Raw genomic sequence first — 15,877 nt, 5'->3', positions numbered from 1 at the left:
AGTACCGGCTCTTTGCACATTGTTCCTACCCTCAATTTCCTAGCTATTAAAGTGTTATAAATATGTTGTTTGAATTAATTTAGACTTAATAAAAACTGAAAATACTTTATCTGTGTGTTTTTATAAAAAATATATATAACCATCAATTTTCTAACCAAAGTCATTACGTTTCTCCGGGAGTTATTTTTGTGGGGCACTTGTGGGTAGAGCTACTTCTCTCAGCTTCTTTTCTGTCACTGGTGAAACGTGAAGTTTATTTAGTGTTGTATATGTTTTAAAAGACAGTTGAAAGACAGAACAATGACACAAAACCACCTGTCGGGAATGGAGGCGTCCGCCGTGTCTGTCTTGAAGCGGGCGGTGGAGCTGGACCAGAGCGAACGTTTCCAGGAGTCTCTCATCTGCTACCAGGAAGGCATCCAGCTCCTTATGGACGTGTTAAAAGGTCCTCCTTTAAAAATAAATAAATAATGATAATTACACATTTTAAACATTGCCCTGAATTACACTGAACGTCTCATTGTAATGTTCTCTTTGTCGTGTGAACAGCTGTAAAAGACGACTCAAAGAGAGGACACTACAGAGAGAAGATAAAGGGCTACATGGACAGAGCAGAGCAAATCAAAGTTCATGTGAATCAGATGAAGGAAGGTAATTTGCCAGTAATGGAGCAAAAAAGGGCAAAGTGGGTCGGGCAAAGATGAATTACCCCGATCTACGGAGCCTCTTGTTTGCAGTGGTTTTGACTGTTATGTAGCACCTGTGTGTAAATGAGAGGGAGACAGGTGTAACAGTGGAGCGCAGAGGTAGATGTAGCGACCCCTAAAGGGAGCAAGAAGAATAATTTTGTGGTAATTTTGACACAAGCAAGAAGTCAAATCAGGTGAACAAGGTGCTTCAGTGTTGCATATGACCAAATTAATAATTTGCACAATCTGACTGACCCTGTGGATTTGGGTTGCTGAAGCCCACTTTGCCCTGTAATCCAGCTCTAGCTGAATATTGACTGTGCGATCTTCTCAACAACCAAAATCTAGTTTTAATTGTTTTGTTATATCCTTTACATTTATGTATAAATCTAATTATGTCTAGTATCTCTTATAGATAGGATCCTATTCCAGTGTAGGACTGTGCTGGTTAAGTTTTTAGATTTGGGGGGGAAATGTATGGCAAGAGCCACAGCTAAAGAAGAAGGATTTCAAAATTTGTGTTTCTCTTCTCTTCCCTGACAGATGGGAAGTACCACGAGCAGATAAGAATATCAGAGGATGCTACTGGTTACAGCTATGAGGTTCTGTTCAAGCCATACATCAGCAGCGCTCTCACTGAAGTCTGGGTGGAGGACCCGTACATACGGCACACCCACCAAGTAAGAGTTTTGTCTTCATTAACTGGGGTTTTTATTTATTCCACTCTGTCATCAGTCTTTTATTAGCCTTTGTTCAGAGGTTGGAGCTTATCTTTAATGAGTTTATCCATTAATTTGATACTGATAAAATGATACTAGAGGACAAAGTCTGCAATACATGAATACATTTTCCGCCTTGGGTAGCAGGAGCAGTCGACGGGGGGGACATAATCTCTTTAACGTGTCCTGGTCTGCACCAGGGTCTCTCTGTGACCAGAAAGCCTTCAACATTTACATTGCTAAAAGATTCATTGATTAAAAGAACTGTCACAGATTAGTGGAAGTTCAACAGACAAATGTTATAAAATCTGTCTGGTAGGTTATTAAAAGACTGCTAAGCTAATTTTAATGAAATGTTTTTGTAGAGGTCGTGTACGCGAAAAGGAGGAACCCATTCAGTTATGATGTGGATATCGATGAAAGCCTGAACGTATATACTGAAAATCTTTTTTTTTCTCTGGTCATGTGTTGCAAGCTGCAAGGAAGCAGCTTTCTCCTTATTAGTTTGACTAGCACTTTATAATAAATAATTGTAATTTTATGTTTATGATTTAAAAATCAACCCTAAACTGTACCAACCTTATATAATATGCCAAACAAAGCCCTCGCCTTTCCTCTCACAAACAGTTGTACAACTTCCTTCGGTTCTGTGAGATGCTGCTAAAAGCCCCCTGCAAGGTGAACAAGATCCACCTCCTCACGTCGCAGGATGAAGTGAGTTACTCACATAATAGAGTTGCATTTTATAGCTAAAGCTGAGCAGCCACTGCTGTCTCCTCTGTTTAGTTTATACTGTAATTTCCTGTTCCGCAGGCTGATAGTGGCCAGCAGAGCGGCGCTCTGGCCGAGTTGAAAGAGAGTCTCAGCGCTCACGGAGTGACTTTAGACCTGCAGTACTCCTCCACTATCCATGACCGGGAGATCAGGTACACCTGCAGATTTTCCTCATTTACAGCAGCCATGTACGTGCAGCATGAGGATTTTTGTTTTCAAATGGAAAGAAGTTCATCCTTATGACATCTGATGTTCACTCCCACATTAACACTCCATTGCTCAAAATACTGTCTCTTTTATCCAAGTAAATTAGACCTGATTTTATTTTTAGGTTCAATAATGGTTGGATCATAAAAATTGGAAGAGGGCTGGATTACTTCAAGAGACCTAAGGTGAGTATACGCATTATATACTTATTAGTATTCATCTGTATTTACGGAGTGGCTAAGGTGAACGAGATCTTTCTGTCATTTGTCTCGCAGGGCCGATTCTCTGTTGGATACTGTGACTATGACCTCAGGCAGTGCCAGGAGACCACCGTAGACATTTTCCACACCAAACACACAAAAACTCTATGAGACTCACAAAGCTAAAATGATTATTTTTTGCCAAGCCAAGCCATTTAATTTACTTACCTGCCTTCCAAACACAAACAGATCTACAGTATTGTTGGATTTGCCTTAGCTTGCGGGTGTCTGGGGACTGACTTTTATAACAAGATGGGTTACTGTTTGATTTCTCATGCACTGGAACATCTTAAATTTCTGCTAACTGTACCGCCGCTGCTATTGGTGGATTTTTAAGGACAGTTCTTGAGTTTTCTATGATTTTTTTTCCGTTTTCTATGATATTTATGAAAAACGTTTTATCATTTTTTTTACTTCCACAGATTGTAATTCTACAGAGACCTTTTTTTGGGAAGATTAATTATTTCAAAACATTTTTTCTAGATTACTTTACACAATTAAAATGTATTTTTGTTTAAATCAAATTTAAACTTAAAAATTCAAAACCAAAACATACTTAAAACATATTAATAGTAAAATGTGTTACAGGATTGCTAACTTTAGGCCCTTTTTAAATGAATTGCTTATGATGGGTAATTGGACCTCTAGGTAATGAAACATTAGGCCCTTCTCGGTTGACTGGAAATGTACCGTCCTGATTCTATTAGTAGATTAAAGAAACCAAACATGGACCTAAATATCGTTTTGTACTGAAAAATGAATAAAATGTAACCGTTTTTAAACTATTTATAATACATAACTGCAGAATAAATATTAAAACTGACCAAAGTGTGCTGAAAGATTGTGAGATGCTTTCTTGTTTTCTACAGAATAGAAAAAGTCCAAGACACAGATAAAATGAAAACAGTGACAAAGAGGACGAGAGTGGGTAGAGTTACACAGAAAGGTGTACTTACAGAAAGCATTTATGGTAATCAGCTGGTTGTTTTCCAGGTTATTACAGGGTTAGGGTGGAGGATTACACTAAAACCTAGAAGTAAAACATTTTAGTGAACTAAAAAACAAAAACTAGACTTGGGAAAAAAATGAAACTAACTGAAAAGATTTTGTGAACTTGGAAAACTGACTAAAAAAATGGTAAATGGCCTGTATTTGTATAGCGCTTTACTTAGTCCCTAAGGACCCCAAAGCGCTTTACACTACATTCAGTCATCCACACACACGTTGGCTACATTGTACATTGTTGGCTACACAGCTTGGCTACATTGGCTACAATGTAGCCAAGCTATGTAGCCAATGTAGCTACATTGTAGCTACATTGTAGCTACAATGTAGCTGGCAATTGTAGCTTGCCAGGGCCACGGCTGCCCTGGGGAGCACTGACAGAGGCAAGGCTGCCGGACTGACCACCACCAGTAGGCAACGGGTGAAGTGTCTTGCCCAAGGACACAATGACTGAGACTGTCAGAGCCGGGGCTTGAACCGGCAACCTTCCGATTACAAGACGAACTGCCAACTCTTGAGCCATGATCGCCCCACGATCGTGGCGATATAAAATAAAAATGTAGAGGAATTTTTATAATTTGTTAGATTGGTCAAATTTTATCGTAGCTTGTCTGATGAAGCGTTGATAGAAAAGTTTATGTCTGAATGTCCACAAGACTGAGTCCTCTGATTCAACTAAACATTTGCCAACAATAAAAATCTGACTTAAAAAAAGAGCAGAAGCTGGTCAGTGCAGATCAGACCTTATCATAGTCTCCACACAGTCAAATTATATCCATGACAAGCCACTTGTTCACTTATACACACTGTATTTGATTCAGACATAGATCTTTACATCTGTAACAAGTTCACAAATATTGCAAATCCCATTCTGAGTCTAAGCTTAAGGCACATTCACCACCTGCTTCATAGCTTTCATACATATTACATGGATCAGCAGATCGAGCAGTCATGGAGCACTGAACTAAAACCTACATATTTCCACAATTATTGAGTTCTAGATAAGATTATTATAAGATAAGATTGTAGCCAAAGCTTCCTCTGTTTCTGCTGGCTCTGTATTGGTGCAACATTTCATGCATGCAAGACACTGATGTCTAGTTAACGATTACCATCAATCTCTTATCTGAATCCGGAATCCCAAACTAAATACAGATAAGCTGCAGGGGAAAGCTTGTTCAGTGGTTTCAGATATCAGCTAATTGTTCTTGGATGAATCAATGGAAACATCTTGCCAAAAAAAAGTCCTCTATAAAAGTGAAAAAACAAAGAAAATTCCCTCACATTTTTTTCACATTTGCTAGAATGAATGGTAACCCTCGTGAGTTCAAACAGCGCTGTGATCGGATTATCTATCGGCCTTAATCTCGATATGCACAGCCCTCATCTGTGCTGTGAGAGGAAGAAATTATAATCCATCACAACACCACATGAATCAGAGACTGCCATATACTGCTAAAAAAAAAAATCAGTACCTTTGCTTTCTTTCTGTCAGGGGGTCAAATGCTGTGATGACAAAAGCAGAAAGTGCAATAAACGTGTATGATGCTTTATCTACAAACAGCCTCCCTATGATAGCAGATATTAGCCATAATCACATTACATCCCTATTATAAGATAAAAATAAGCCTGTGTGTGTATTCTCCTTTATGTGTAGATTATGGACAATAAATCTATGAATGAGGGAATTAAATAAAACCACATCCCAGACTGTTATGTCACTGTGGGCTCTTATCACAGTGCATGTGTCCCATTGGATGTAATCCAGGTGTTACCCAGCTGGATGTGGGTTCTGGTGGGAGAGATGAGGATTTATCTGTAAGGAGACTCATTGGAGATGCTGCTCAGCCACGCTTCCAGACACATGGATGTGGATGCAAGCGTTCGCATGCCAATTCCTGCAGGCCCTCCCTCTAGCCGATTGTAGCCCAGTGGCCTAGATTAGCGCTCCCATCTCCCAGTACTGTCCTGTGTGAATGCGCAGGAAGTAGGACTCGCGGGAACAATGTGTCATTTCGTTGCTGCGAAACGAGGCGTCGTCTCACAGATCGGGAAAAATGTGTGTGGGAGTTATATAGGAGCAAAGGTCCCAGGCAAACATTTCAAAGACCGCACCTTCAGGACTGTGGCCAAACAGTCTTGGGTGAAAATGATGTGATGTGCTGGGAGGTGGCTGATTCCTGTTTGTTTCTATTTATTTATTTCGTTTCTGAACACTCACAGCACACCCACAGACTCCGCTCTTTGATCATCGGAAGGGCGTGTGCGAGCCTGTGCAATATGTAAACAGCTCTGTGAGCCATAATTCCTATATTCATGCCCTCTTTCCAGCTGGAGCTTTATTTTTTATTTTTTTACCCTCTACTCTCATTTCTGGGCCTAAAATCAGGTTAACGTTTTATAAGGAGCTTAGCGCAGAGGGCCACAGTGTGCCACTAATGTAATAGAGTATCTCTCTCTCGCTCTCTCTCTTTCTCTCTCACACACACACATTCTCATCTGTCCTCTTTTCTCTCGTGCATTTGCTCACCCTGTCAGGAAGTGACCTTCTCTCTCTCTCTCTCTCTCCCTCTCTCTCTCTCTCTCTCTCTCTCTTTCTTTTCTCCCAGCCTGTTTTTTTTTCCCACCTCCCTCACTCCCTTCCCTCGGTATCTTCCTCTGTCTGCAGATGTGGTAAGTCTGAGGTTTAAACATTAAGGCAGGGACACAGCTGATACGAGAACGCTCCGTGAAGAGAGGAGGGCGATCAGGAGGGACAAGTTGAGGTGCTTGGCTTTAGATTTTTGGTAAGTTCGGCCGTTGTTTTCTTTTTTTTCTTTTCTTCCTCCCTCCCCATCTGGAGTGCGTGCGACTGTACGTGTGTGTTTTCCCCACCAGGTGACATTCGCAGGGAATGTCACCTGGTGGGGAAATGTTGCAGCGTCGTGGATCATTACGGCGTTGTGAAATCTTACAAGGATCTCTCTGCAATGTCAATAATCCACCGGATTATCCTCTGTTTCTCTGGGAGCTACAGTTCAGCTCAGTGAACGGTGAAACCGCAGGGAGCACTTCACTGCAAAGAGGAAATCAAGTCTGAGGTTTACATACTGTTTAAATCAATTTGCTTAAACTGATCGCAACTTTTTTGAGGATTGAGTAAAAAGGGTGTAATCGGTGGCATGAGAGGTGCAGTGTGGACTTTGCTTGTTCGTCCATAACCTGGCACATCTTGTCTTATCAGGCAGTTATACAGCCTCATGCTCTGTTGACATCAGTTCCTTAGAACTGTTGTCAACAGAGCATGAGGCTGACATATGTATATCCCACCTTTTGCAGCACCCTGCAAAAGGTGGGATATACATGTGTCAGGCAGGTCTTCATCAAAAAAATTGGAACTGACTTTAGCATAGAGTAACATGCCAACTCAGTCAGGATGTTTGTAAGATGGTAAAGCAGTGAAGGAAGATTTTAGCTTTTGCTTAGTTCATCAAATGTGTTGTTCGGGCTGTACGGTGCGATGCCATGCTTCAGATCCACGTTCTTCCTACTCTGCAGTACCTGGGGTGTTTTTTCTTGGCAATGCCACATGTAACATCGATTAAGATGTTGTTCATCTTGACAACAGACTGTCCTCGCCCAGCCCTCCCAACTGATAATGAACAGTAATAAACCTTTGAACCTCGAGTCCATGTTTACTCCTGCAAAGACAACGAGCGAATGATTTTCCACTGAACACTTAACTGTCATCTGCTCGACACTTTTTTTTTCTTTTAGGGATCAGACCGATGGAGTCTTTCTCGGGAGACACAGAGGAAAGCACAGAGGACGTCGCAGGTGAGGTGATCTGTCTCGTAGTTTAACCTGAGAGTGCTAACACATTGTCATGAAGTGAAATATGAAAGAGATGCTCATTAAAGAACGTATCGAAAACAGAAAATAGAGAGTGTGTGAGAGCACGTGAGTTCTTCTTGTTCACGTGTGCGTGAAATGCTGTGACCTGGATCTGTCTTGGTCTCAATCTCTGTTAGGACGTAAAAGATCCAAGATCAAGGATCTGAAAACTCGTCTATTTGGGAGAAGTAAGAGAGCAGGCGGAGAAGGAAATGCCAAACTCAGCCAGTCAGCCAGTGACATCACCGCAGGAAAAGATCTCGGATCAGAAGAAGATTTGGTGTGAGTGTTTACGTGATACGACGCCTTTCTAAAAATTCTCTTTCAGATTCACTTACTTGTCCTTACTTTGACTCGTCCTTCTTCTGTTTCCACTTAGATGCGCACAGGGCATTATGGGATCGCGGGCGCTGTCCCACGACAGCATCTTTCTGGATGACCTGGTCATGACAGACCCTGAACCCACCAGGGTCTTATCTCAGGAGAACGTTCACGGCAAAATCAAAGCTCTGCAGGTACTACACTTTTTTATTTTAGGCCTGTTGTTTAAACTTATGGTAACAGTGACTCTATTAAAATCCTCGTGCTGCGCTCTGTCATCACAGATGAAGCTTCAGCAGCAGAAAATGCATTTGGGCCCACCTCCTATGGTTCTGCCAGTGAGACGTCCAGCGGATCTGAGCAGCCAGGAGTCACTTCCTCACAGTCCTCCTCATGATTCAGGAGAAGACAATGAATCTCAGGAAACCCTTACAAAGGTGAATAATCCTGCTGATTAGATGATGCGTGGATTCGAAAGCAGGATTTGCATTTGTATAAATTTAACAAACAAGCATGAAGTGTTCTGATCATATGTTTTTATTCTCAGCATATTCCATAAAAAAGGCCAGCGCTGTACCCCCATTTTTTCCTACTATAGTTATAAGTGAAAAAAAGTGGGGTTATAAATATATTGCATCATTTAAAAAACAGTATTTAGCACAGTAATCCCTAAAACAGCTGGTCTCTGTAAAACGTTTTATTGAAGCAGGAGAAGCTGGTGCATATGTTGGGGACTATTTTAAGACAGATTAATGCACGGTCTGGACCCTCCTGAGGATTTACTGTGTACGTGGGATTGACTGGACATAAACTTCAAGAAAGGAATCTGTCATCTGAAATGCTGTTTCCAAAAGTCGAATCAGTGATAGAGCCAGAGGGTTCTTATGTAAGGTGCACCGTTAAAGTGTGTCCATGCAAGCCTGGCCCCCCTTTGGCTCCACTCCATATAGAATATCAGATAGGTAATAGAGGTTACCAACAACCACGTGTGATAAATTTATCATAATAATCCAAAACAGTGTATTTTGTAGTTCTTTCTCTTAGCCCGTTGTTTGCAGTATTGTACAATGATTTTCTTTGCCTTTTTTTCTTTGCAGGCGATATCTCAGCCAACATCTCGCACTCTCTCACCCATCCCCAAACCTGCACCTGTCAAATCTCTTCCCTCGACTCCATCCCATGCTTTTCCTCTTTCCATCCCCTCTGTTTCTCCTTCTGCTGCCGAGGTCCCATCGGATTTTAGCAAACCGGCTCGGTTCACTTCCCGCTTAGACACTTCTGCTGCACGCCACCGAATGTCTATCAAACCCAAAAACCAGAGGGCCGGCACTAAGATGAAAGCTGCCGCGGTAAGTTGCTGTAGTTATTTCTCTCTCTTGTATGCTCTTTGTATAAGCAAACAGTGCACCGCTAGTTCACTTTCCTGCCCTTCAATTCTCTCTCTCTTTTTTATTTATCTTCAGACTGTCTCTCAGTCTCATTTAGACACCGTGAACAACATTGACCGACCCGAGCCTGTCAAAGAACTAAAACATCTTGGTGCTCAAGAAGAAGTAACAGTGAAAACAAAAGAAGAAGAAGAAAAAGAAGGGGAAGAAGAAGAAAAAGTTGGCGTTCCCGTTGTACATCAGCGTCTTCCTTCAAAATGTGCAGAAGTGGCACAGGTCACATCAGAGGCGGTACCCAAACCATCGAGTCAAAGTTTCTCCAAACAGGACCACGCTCTTCCTGAGACTATAGCCTCCCAAGTACCTCGAGCTAAACCTCGCAGACGTGTGGGTTCAGCATCTGGTGAACGTCCACACTCATCCTTCATAGAGTCAGGACTGAAGGAACAAAGACAAGAGGATATAGAGAAGCGACTAATGCCTCATGATGATAATGCCTCAGGAATGGCATTCAGGTCTTCCTCTGCTAGCCAGGAGGTTCAAGGTGATGGCGAGACCACAAGAGGAATTAAACGATATGCCCAAGGATCTGGCTCTTTCCACTTTTCTGTCACTGCATCGAGAAACCGAGATGGAGAAAGACCCCGATCGGGCAGTTTTTTGGGAGTTTTGGAACGGGCTGAAGCCAGGAACAGGATCACTAGGGAAATGGAGGAGAAAAACAAGGAAGAGGAGGAACTTAAAGAGCCAAGAGAGCGTCCTTTTGCTTTAGGAAGGTTTCGTCAAGAAGGCGCACAACCTAAAACCTCAGCTGTTCCCTGGGACAGGAGTGACAGCTTCAAAAAGGTGGAATCAGTGACAGCGTCCAAAGATGCACCTGCAGACACAGGCGCTGCTGAGGCGGAGGAGATCGAGAGCAGCCAGGAAGAGGTGGAAGAGGCGGTGGAAGCAAAAGAGCCCCAGGAGGAACAAGGAAAAACAGCTTTCGGTGTCAAACTGCGCTCCACATCTCATTCACTTCGATTTCGGCTTGATACATCTTCTAACAGGCATTCAAAGTCAGCACTGGGTGAGGACCAAGGTGACCAAAAATACCAGGAAATAAGTGAAAAAAAGCTGCAAGCAAATACGTCTTGGACGCCATCCTCCTCTGGAGAGCTCAGACCAGCTGGTGAGTCTTTCAGAACTCCTAACATTGTCATGTAGAAGGTTTGAAAGTACTCACATTAGTTTTTAAAAATGTCTCACAAATTCAGAAAAATCCAGCTACGTAAATTTGAACAAAAAGGAAAAAGCTAAAGAATTTAGGCAAAATGTCTAAAATAAAAATAAAATAAAATAAAGATTAGATTGAAATAATATGTAATAATATAGCATAATGCTGACATAATGTCCACCGTGTCCTTGATTAAGTGGAATCACAGTGATTATAGAAGATAATGTTTAATTTGGAGATCTGCTTTAAATTTACACTGATAGTGAAGCAGTGTCTCACAGCCATTATCTCTTTGATTACAGAGTTAATATTGCACAGATGTGCACTGTTGTTGCTGTTTAACATGGTAAATAATCACTCTAGGAAGATAAGATTTTTACTGATCACAGGGAACTTTGTACTCATTAAGATACCACCCGGGTGAACTTTAACAGTAACAGTGCTGCCGAGCGTATCTAACAGATTTGTGTGTCTCCCTTAGATCAAACCCCATCTGGCTTCTCTCATCCAGTCAAACATAATGCTCCATTTACCAGCGAAACTTCTGACGTTCAGACGACGCCTGCAAACCCCAAAGAAACAGAAGCTACACCCCGGGAGCCTCAACCTGCCCCGCAGAGGGCCTCATCTGAGGTATCTTGGATGGCTCTGGCCATGGAAAAAACCAAGAGCCTCCAACAGCTTTTCATTAGTAGATTCCCCAGAGAATTTGCAGGAAATTTACAGGCAAACATGCAATCTGCAGCTCGACCGCAGGCACAAGCGCAGCCCACAAATCCAACAGAGACTTTTACACAAGTACGGACACAGACGGTGCAAGCTGCAAAGCAGCCATCTGCAGAAACCAATCAAAGTGGAAGCCAAGCACAGACTGTCAAAACATCACCAGTATTTCTGCAACAGAGGGCATCTCCTGCGTCGTCCAATGCCTCCAGAGATCCACAAATGTCAAAACACACCAGTGAAGACCAGACGAACACAACAAAGTTTGCCTCACATTCAGTGGTAACCACCAATCCGTGGACAACCCATTCTCCTTTGCGCTCCCCTTCACAAACAGACACCTCGTTTCAGTTTGCACAAGGCAGCGCCACACAGTCTCTTGCGCAGTCTTACCTTTCCTCAGGCCAGCAGCAATCCTCCTGGAGCAATCGAGGTCTCCAGTCTGCCCAGCAGCTCAAGCCCACACCTTCGGCGCAGACTTCAGCCCCTGCAGCCTCGTCAGCTGTTGGTTCTGCTTCAGCTTTTGCCTCAGGAAGAGGGGAGAGAGAAGCCAGTGAGCAAAAAGAGGCTCCTCCACTCACAAGTCGAAGAGCATTTTGGTCTGGTTCTGTAAGCGAGAAGGCTGCTTTTTTAGAGAGACGGGGAGAGTGGACCACACCACCTGGACCCAAGGGGGTTTGTGGTACTTCTTTATAACTGTCTTTCATATCATTTGCCATCCTCACAGTGCTGCCTGACCTCCCCTTGCTGTCTATGGCAGTCAGATCTATGCCCATTTGAAAATATAAATGTTTAAAAAATCTCTAAGTCTCTGTTTGGCACCTATAACAGTAGGCTAGCATGTGTCTGTCATTCATTTGGTGTCCTGGTGGCTACCAACATATTGTTTTATTGCAATGGAACTGATGATTTTGACTGGGTTTATTAGCAGGTTAAATTTATGATTGTTTCTGGACTTTTTATGGCACTTTCTCACGGTGGTTGAAATGCAGGCCATGAACAGATAACAGGGATGTTTTGAACTGACAAGATTGTCCTGTTTGTGTGATTGTGTGTTCTTAGGTGGAATTGAAGAAAACTCATACAGACATGCAGGGATCAGGTGAATCCCCTACCTTGGCAAAAACCGCACCTTTGATCAAAGATACAGACGAAAGACAAGCAGTAAACCTTGCAGGTGTGTTTGCTCAGAGTGATAATAAATCATTACTGTATAAACACCTTTTTTAATATTCTTACTGAACCCATTTGACCTAGATTTTTTCTGCATTTTGTTTTTTAGAGTTAAGCCCCACCAAAGTTGCAGACAGATCGCGTGAGGACAGATGGTCACGGAAAAATGCAGCGTCTTCTTCATCACCGTCATCATCACCCACACTGCCGTCGGTGCTGCAATCCATGTCTGACAGCGGTCAGCCGTCCTGGATGGAATTGGCCAAGAGGAAGTCAATGGCCTGGAGTGATAAGACCATGGACTAAGAAGGACACGAGTCTATGAAGAGCCCGTCATAAAGACTAAAACCGCCTTTGCCATGGTTAAAGTGTAGGCTGTGTGGTGAGGCTGTCAGACAGCCGGTTGTTTGATGCCGTTTTTATTTGGATTTAAGTGTTAATGTTTAATAGGATTAGGGCCACTGGAAAACAATAAAAAGTGGGCACGTCTTTTTTTCTTCTTTTCCAGAATTCTGAGAAAAAAGTAGTCAGAATTTTCAGATTGAAGCCAGAATTCTGAGACAAAAGTCAGAATTCTGAGATTAAAGTAACAATTCTGAGGTAAAAGAATTCTAAGAAAAAAGTCAGAATTGTTACTTTAATCTCAGAATTCTGACTTTTTTCTCAGAATTGTAAGATTAAAGTCAAAATTCTGAGGTAAAAGAATTCTGAGAAAAAAGTCAGAATTTTGACTTTAATCTTACAATTCTGAGAAAAAAGTCAGGATTCTGAGATTAAAGTCAGATTTCTGAGAGTAAAGTAACAATTCTGAGGTAAAAGAATTTTGAGAAAAAAGTCAGAATTTTGACTTTAATCTTACAATTCTGAGAAAAAAGAATTTTCAGGTTGAAGCCAGAATTCTGAGAGTAAAGTAACAATTCTGAGGAAAAAGAATTTTGAGAAAAAAATCAGAATTCTGATTTTAAAAAAAGTCAGAATACTGAGATTAAATTCAGAATTCTGAGGAAAAAGAAAAAGATGTGCCCACTTTTTTTTTCGGTGGCCCTAATCCTCTTCTGTATTTAATTGAGAGGGAGGGAAGCAGAATATCTTCTGAAAGTTCATCATGATTGCTGTTATTCAGTTAAGGACGAATGTTTCATGTGATTGAGCATTTCACTGCTGTTAAAACTTTATGTTAAATAATAAATTTGTAAGGACGAGTTTGTTGTTGTCATTGAATGACTTAAACTTCAAGTAAAATGAAATGGCCAAATTACATCGCTGTATAGAGTCATTCACTTGGTATCACCTGAATATCTCCTGAAATTGTCCATCAAACTGCTAAAAATAAACTTATTATAACACAGACGCTGGCTGTGTCCCAATTCAGGGTCTGCACGCTTGAAGTACGCGCACTACGCGTACTACGTACGGTGCGTACTATAAGTACGAGAAGTGCGGAAGTGAGAGGCTTGTGAAATGGGACGGTCTATCCTTCGTCGTACTGCTCAGGTTGCCTAGCAACCATGATACTAACCGCGAGAAACGTTACATACAGCATTGTTTGACAGAAATGAAGGAGAAAGAATGTTTTGTTGGTCATTCATTTTTGTCATGACATCACTTTGATTAGTTGAGTATCTGAGGCTGAGACCACGGGACTGTAAAACATGATAGTTGGGCTTCATTTCTGTACTGAACAGTCATTTTAAGATTAGTTAGTAAATAACAATTAGCTAATGTTGTTCATTAGACTAAAATTATCTCACTGTGGTAATGTAAATATAATATGGCCAATATTATAGTGTTGTCAGATTATTATGATATATAAATATATATATATATATATTACAGCAGTGAGCTTGAACTCTGGGTCAAAGATTCAAGTTGCAGTTATTTATATTTCCTATCACCTTAAATCTTCACTCAAAGACAAGTATCTTTAACAGTGTATATATAGATGTATTATGCATAAGAGACAAATATTGTTCGTTTAATATGTTGGCATTATTACATTTGGCTCAATGCTTACATACATGTGTAAAAAGGAAAATGTACGAGCTGTGATAACCGTTTCTGATAGAATGAAGAGTAGACTGATATATTAAATATTCCTTTATTGGGTGAGAAAATCAGACCATGTCATAACTGCTTTAAGTCATACAGAATAGATATCAGAGCCTTAAACAGGCTGACTTCTGCTAAATGGGTCAAACTGGGCAGAAACTATACAAACACATAACATCCTTATAGAATATGATGTAACACTATAGATCAACTTACCTCAGAATATATAAAGCATATAAACAATTACAGCAATATGATGCAACAAACACAGCAGTACTACTAATCCAAAATACTCTAAGCTTCATAGAACTGAAACAAACATTTATTTTTAGCTCCATTCTGCTGCTGATACATACTTTAGCTTTCTGAATATTAAACTTGTTTCTGCCTTTCATAGTGTGTAACTTGAAGGCCCTGAGTACTTTCTCCCACACTGAAAACACTGGAATGATAAAATTATTTGAACATTACCTAATAAGACTGATTCAGGACAGACAATTAGTTATTTTAAACCTTTCTAGCAGTCCTTCACAAACAGGGAACAGTCTGTCTATTCTCTCCATCTGTCAGCTGCTGCTGGCTCTTCCTCCTCCTCTTCCTCACACACTGCTGAGTTTGTCCTGGTGGATCATCAGGGGTGCAAAGCCTCACAGATGATGTGCAGCAGTGGGTCCCTCAGTCTGTCCTCACTCTGGACACTTGCAGTTGTCACACATGGAAATCAAATGTGTGATAAGCTGCAGGATTCAAACACAGGTGTAACTTATAAATACATGTTCATACTTTTATTCCACAATCAGAGAGAAAGAAACAGAGAGAGAGTGCAGGACAGACAGACAGGTGACAGTCTCAGGTGTATACACTGCTACAAAACAGCACAAGAGAAGGAGGATTTAGTGTTTGTGTTATTACGAGTGCTAAACAAGAAGAGTTCCCAGATGGTACAGTGGACACATGTGTGACTCCTGTGATTAAAGCATCTTTCTTTCAGCTTAACGAGTGAACCGTCAGCTCGTTCAAACACACGTTAAAGTCCGTTTGGCTCGACACCACCGAACAGAGGCAGCAATATAACATAGCTAACATTAACAGTGCAGTGAATCCCGCTTGTGCCGTCATATTCAGGACTGCAAACCGAGCAGCATCACTGACTTTCAGCTTGTGTTTGTGGATATATGACTGACTTTAATTATCCATAAAATCATCACATTCTCTGTAAGATTAAGGTCAACTATATATATTTTTTAAAGTAGAGGCTTTAAAACCAAGTTAACGCTGAAGGTACAAACATCACTAATGTCACATAACTTTGCCGACATGTGGCCAACAGTAATGTTTTAATGTTCTTCATTATTAAACATTCGCACATAAATAAGTGACATCATATTCAGTACTTACTTTTGACAGTTCACTCTTCGGCCGCTCCCTTCTGCCGTATTTTGCGGCAAAATTATCCACACCCACCGCCGCGCTATGAATT

General features: G+C 41.3%; 2 protein-coding genes across 5 annotated transcripts; both read left to right on the top strand.

Moving 5' to 3' along the window:
• Positions 1-179: 179 nt before the first annotated feature.
• Positions 180-3,488, top strand: mitd1 (MIT, microtubule interacting and transport, domain containing 1). The gene is made up of 7 exons (XM_003452881.4): positions 180-445; positions 550-651; positions 1,233-1,369; positions 2,036-2,122; positions 2,222-2,334; positions 2,514-2,574; positions 2,665-3,488. Exons 1-7 carry the CDS (start codon positions 301-303, stop codon positions 2,758-2,760), a joined length of 741 nt encoding a protein of 246 aa, XP_003452929.1. The 5' UTR covers positions 180-300; the 3' UTR covers positions 2,761-3,488.
• Positions 3,489-5,904: 2,416 nt separating this feature from the next.
• Positions 5,905-13,696, top strand: cracdla (cracd like a). 4 transcript variants are annotated; one of them, XM_005457795.4, is made up of 10 exons: positions 5,905-6,440; positions 7,411-7,470; positions 7,665-7,809; positions 7,907-8,042; positions 8,133-8,285; positions 8,946-9,197; positions 9,312-10,407; positions 10,934-11,850; positions 12,238-12,352; positions 12,458-13,696. In XM_005457795.4, the coding sequence occupies exons 2-10, from the start codon at positions 7,422-7,424 to the stop codon at positions 12,652-12,654; spliced, it is 3,060 nt and encodes a 1,019-aa protein (XP_005457852.1). In that variant the 5' UTR covers positions 5,905-6,440; positions 7,411-7,421; the 3' UTR covers positions 12,655-13,696. The 4 variants fall into 4 exon arrangements, 3 of the variants coding, with proteins under 3 accessions (XP_005457852.1, XP_005457853.1, XP_005457851.1); XM_005457796.3 differs by lacking the exon at positions 5,905-6,440 and adding an exon at positions 6,478-6,734; XR_266876.4 differs by lacking the exon at positions 5,905-6,440 and adding an exon at positions 6,906-7,298 and having other exon boundaries at positions 10,934-11,857; positions 12,458-12,597.
• The last annotated feature ends 2,181 nt before the right edge of the window (positions 13,697-15,877 follow it).

This window comes from Oreochromis niloticus, linkage group LG16 (genome assembly GCF_001858045.2).
Source record: "Oreochromis niloticus isolate F11D_XX linkage group LG16, O_niloticus_UMD_NMBU, whole genome shotgun sequence".
In the NCBI taxonomy this organism is placed as follows: domain Eukaryota; kingdom Metazoa; phylum Chordata; class Actinopteri; order Cichliformes; family Cichlidae; genus Oreochromis; species Oreochromis niloticus.
The sequence above is the reverse complement of the archived record's forward strand: the minus strand, read 5'-3'. Positions and strand labels throughout refer to the sequence as shown.

Excerpts from the sequence above, each read along its gene's own strand:
- cracdla (XM_005457794.4), top strand. Across the intron at positions 7,810-7,906 it reads GGATCAGAAGAAGATTTGGT|ATGCGCACAGGGCATTATGG; the intron begins GTGAGTGTTTAC and ends GTTTCCACTTAG. Across the intron at positions 12,353-12,457 it reads ACAAGCAGTAAACCTTGCAG|AGTTAAGCCCCACCAAAGTT; the intron begins GTGTGTTTGCTC and ends TTTGTTTTTTAG.
- mitd1 (XM_003452881.4), top strand. The coding sequence starts at position 301 with ATGACACAAAACCACCTGTCGGGAATGGAGGCGTCCGCCGTGTCTGTC. Across the intron at positions 446-549 it reads CCTTATGGACGTGTTAAAAG|CTGTAAAAGACGACTCAAAG; the intron begins GTCCTCCTTTAA and ends TCGTGTGAACAG. Across the intron at positions 652-1,232 it reads TGTGAATCAGATGAAGGAAG|ATGGGAAGTACCACGAGCAG; the intron begins GTAATTTGCCAG and ends CTTCCCTGACAG.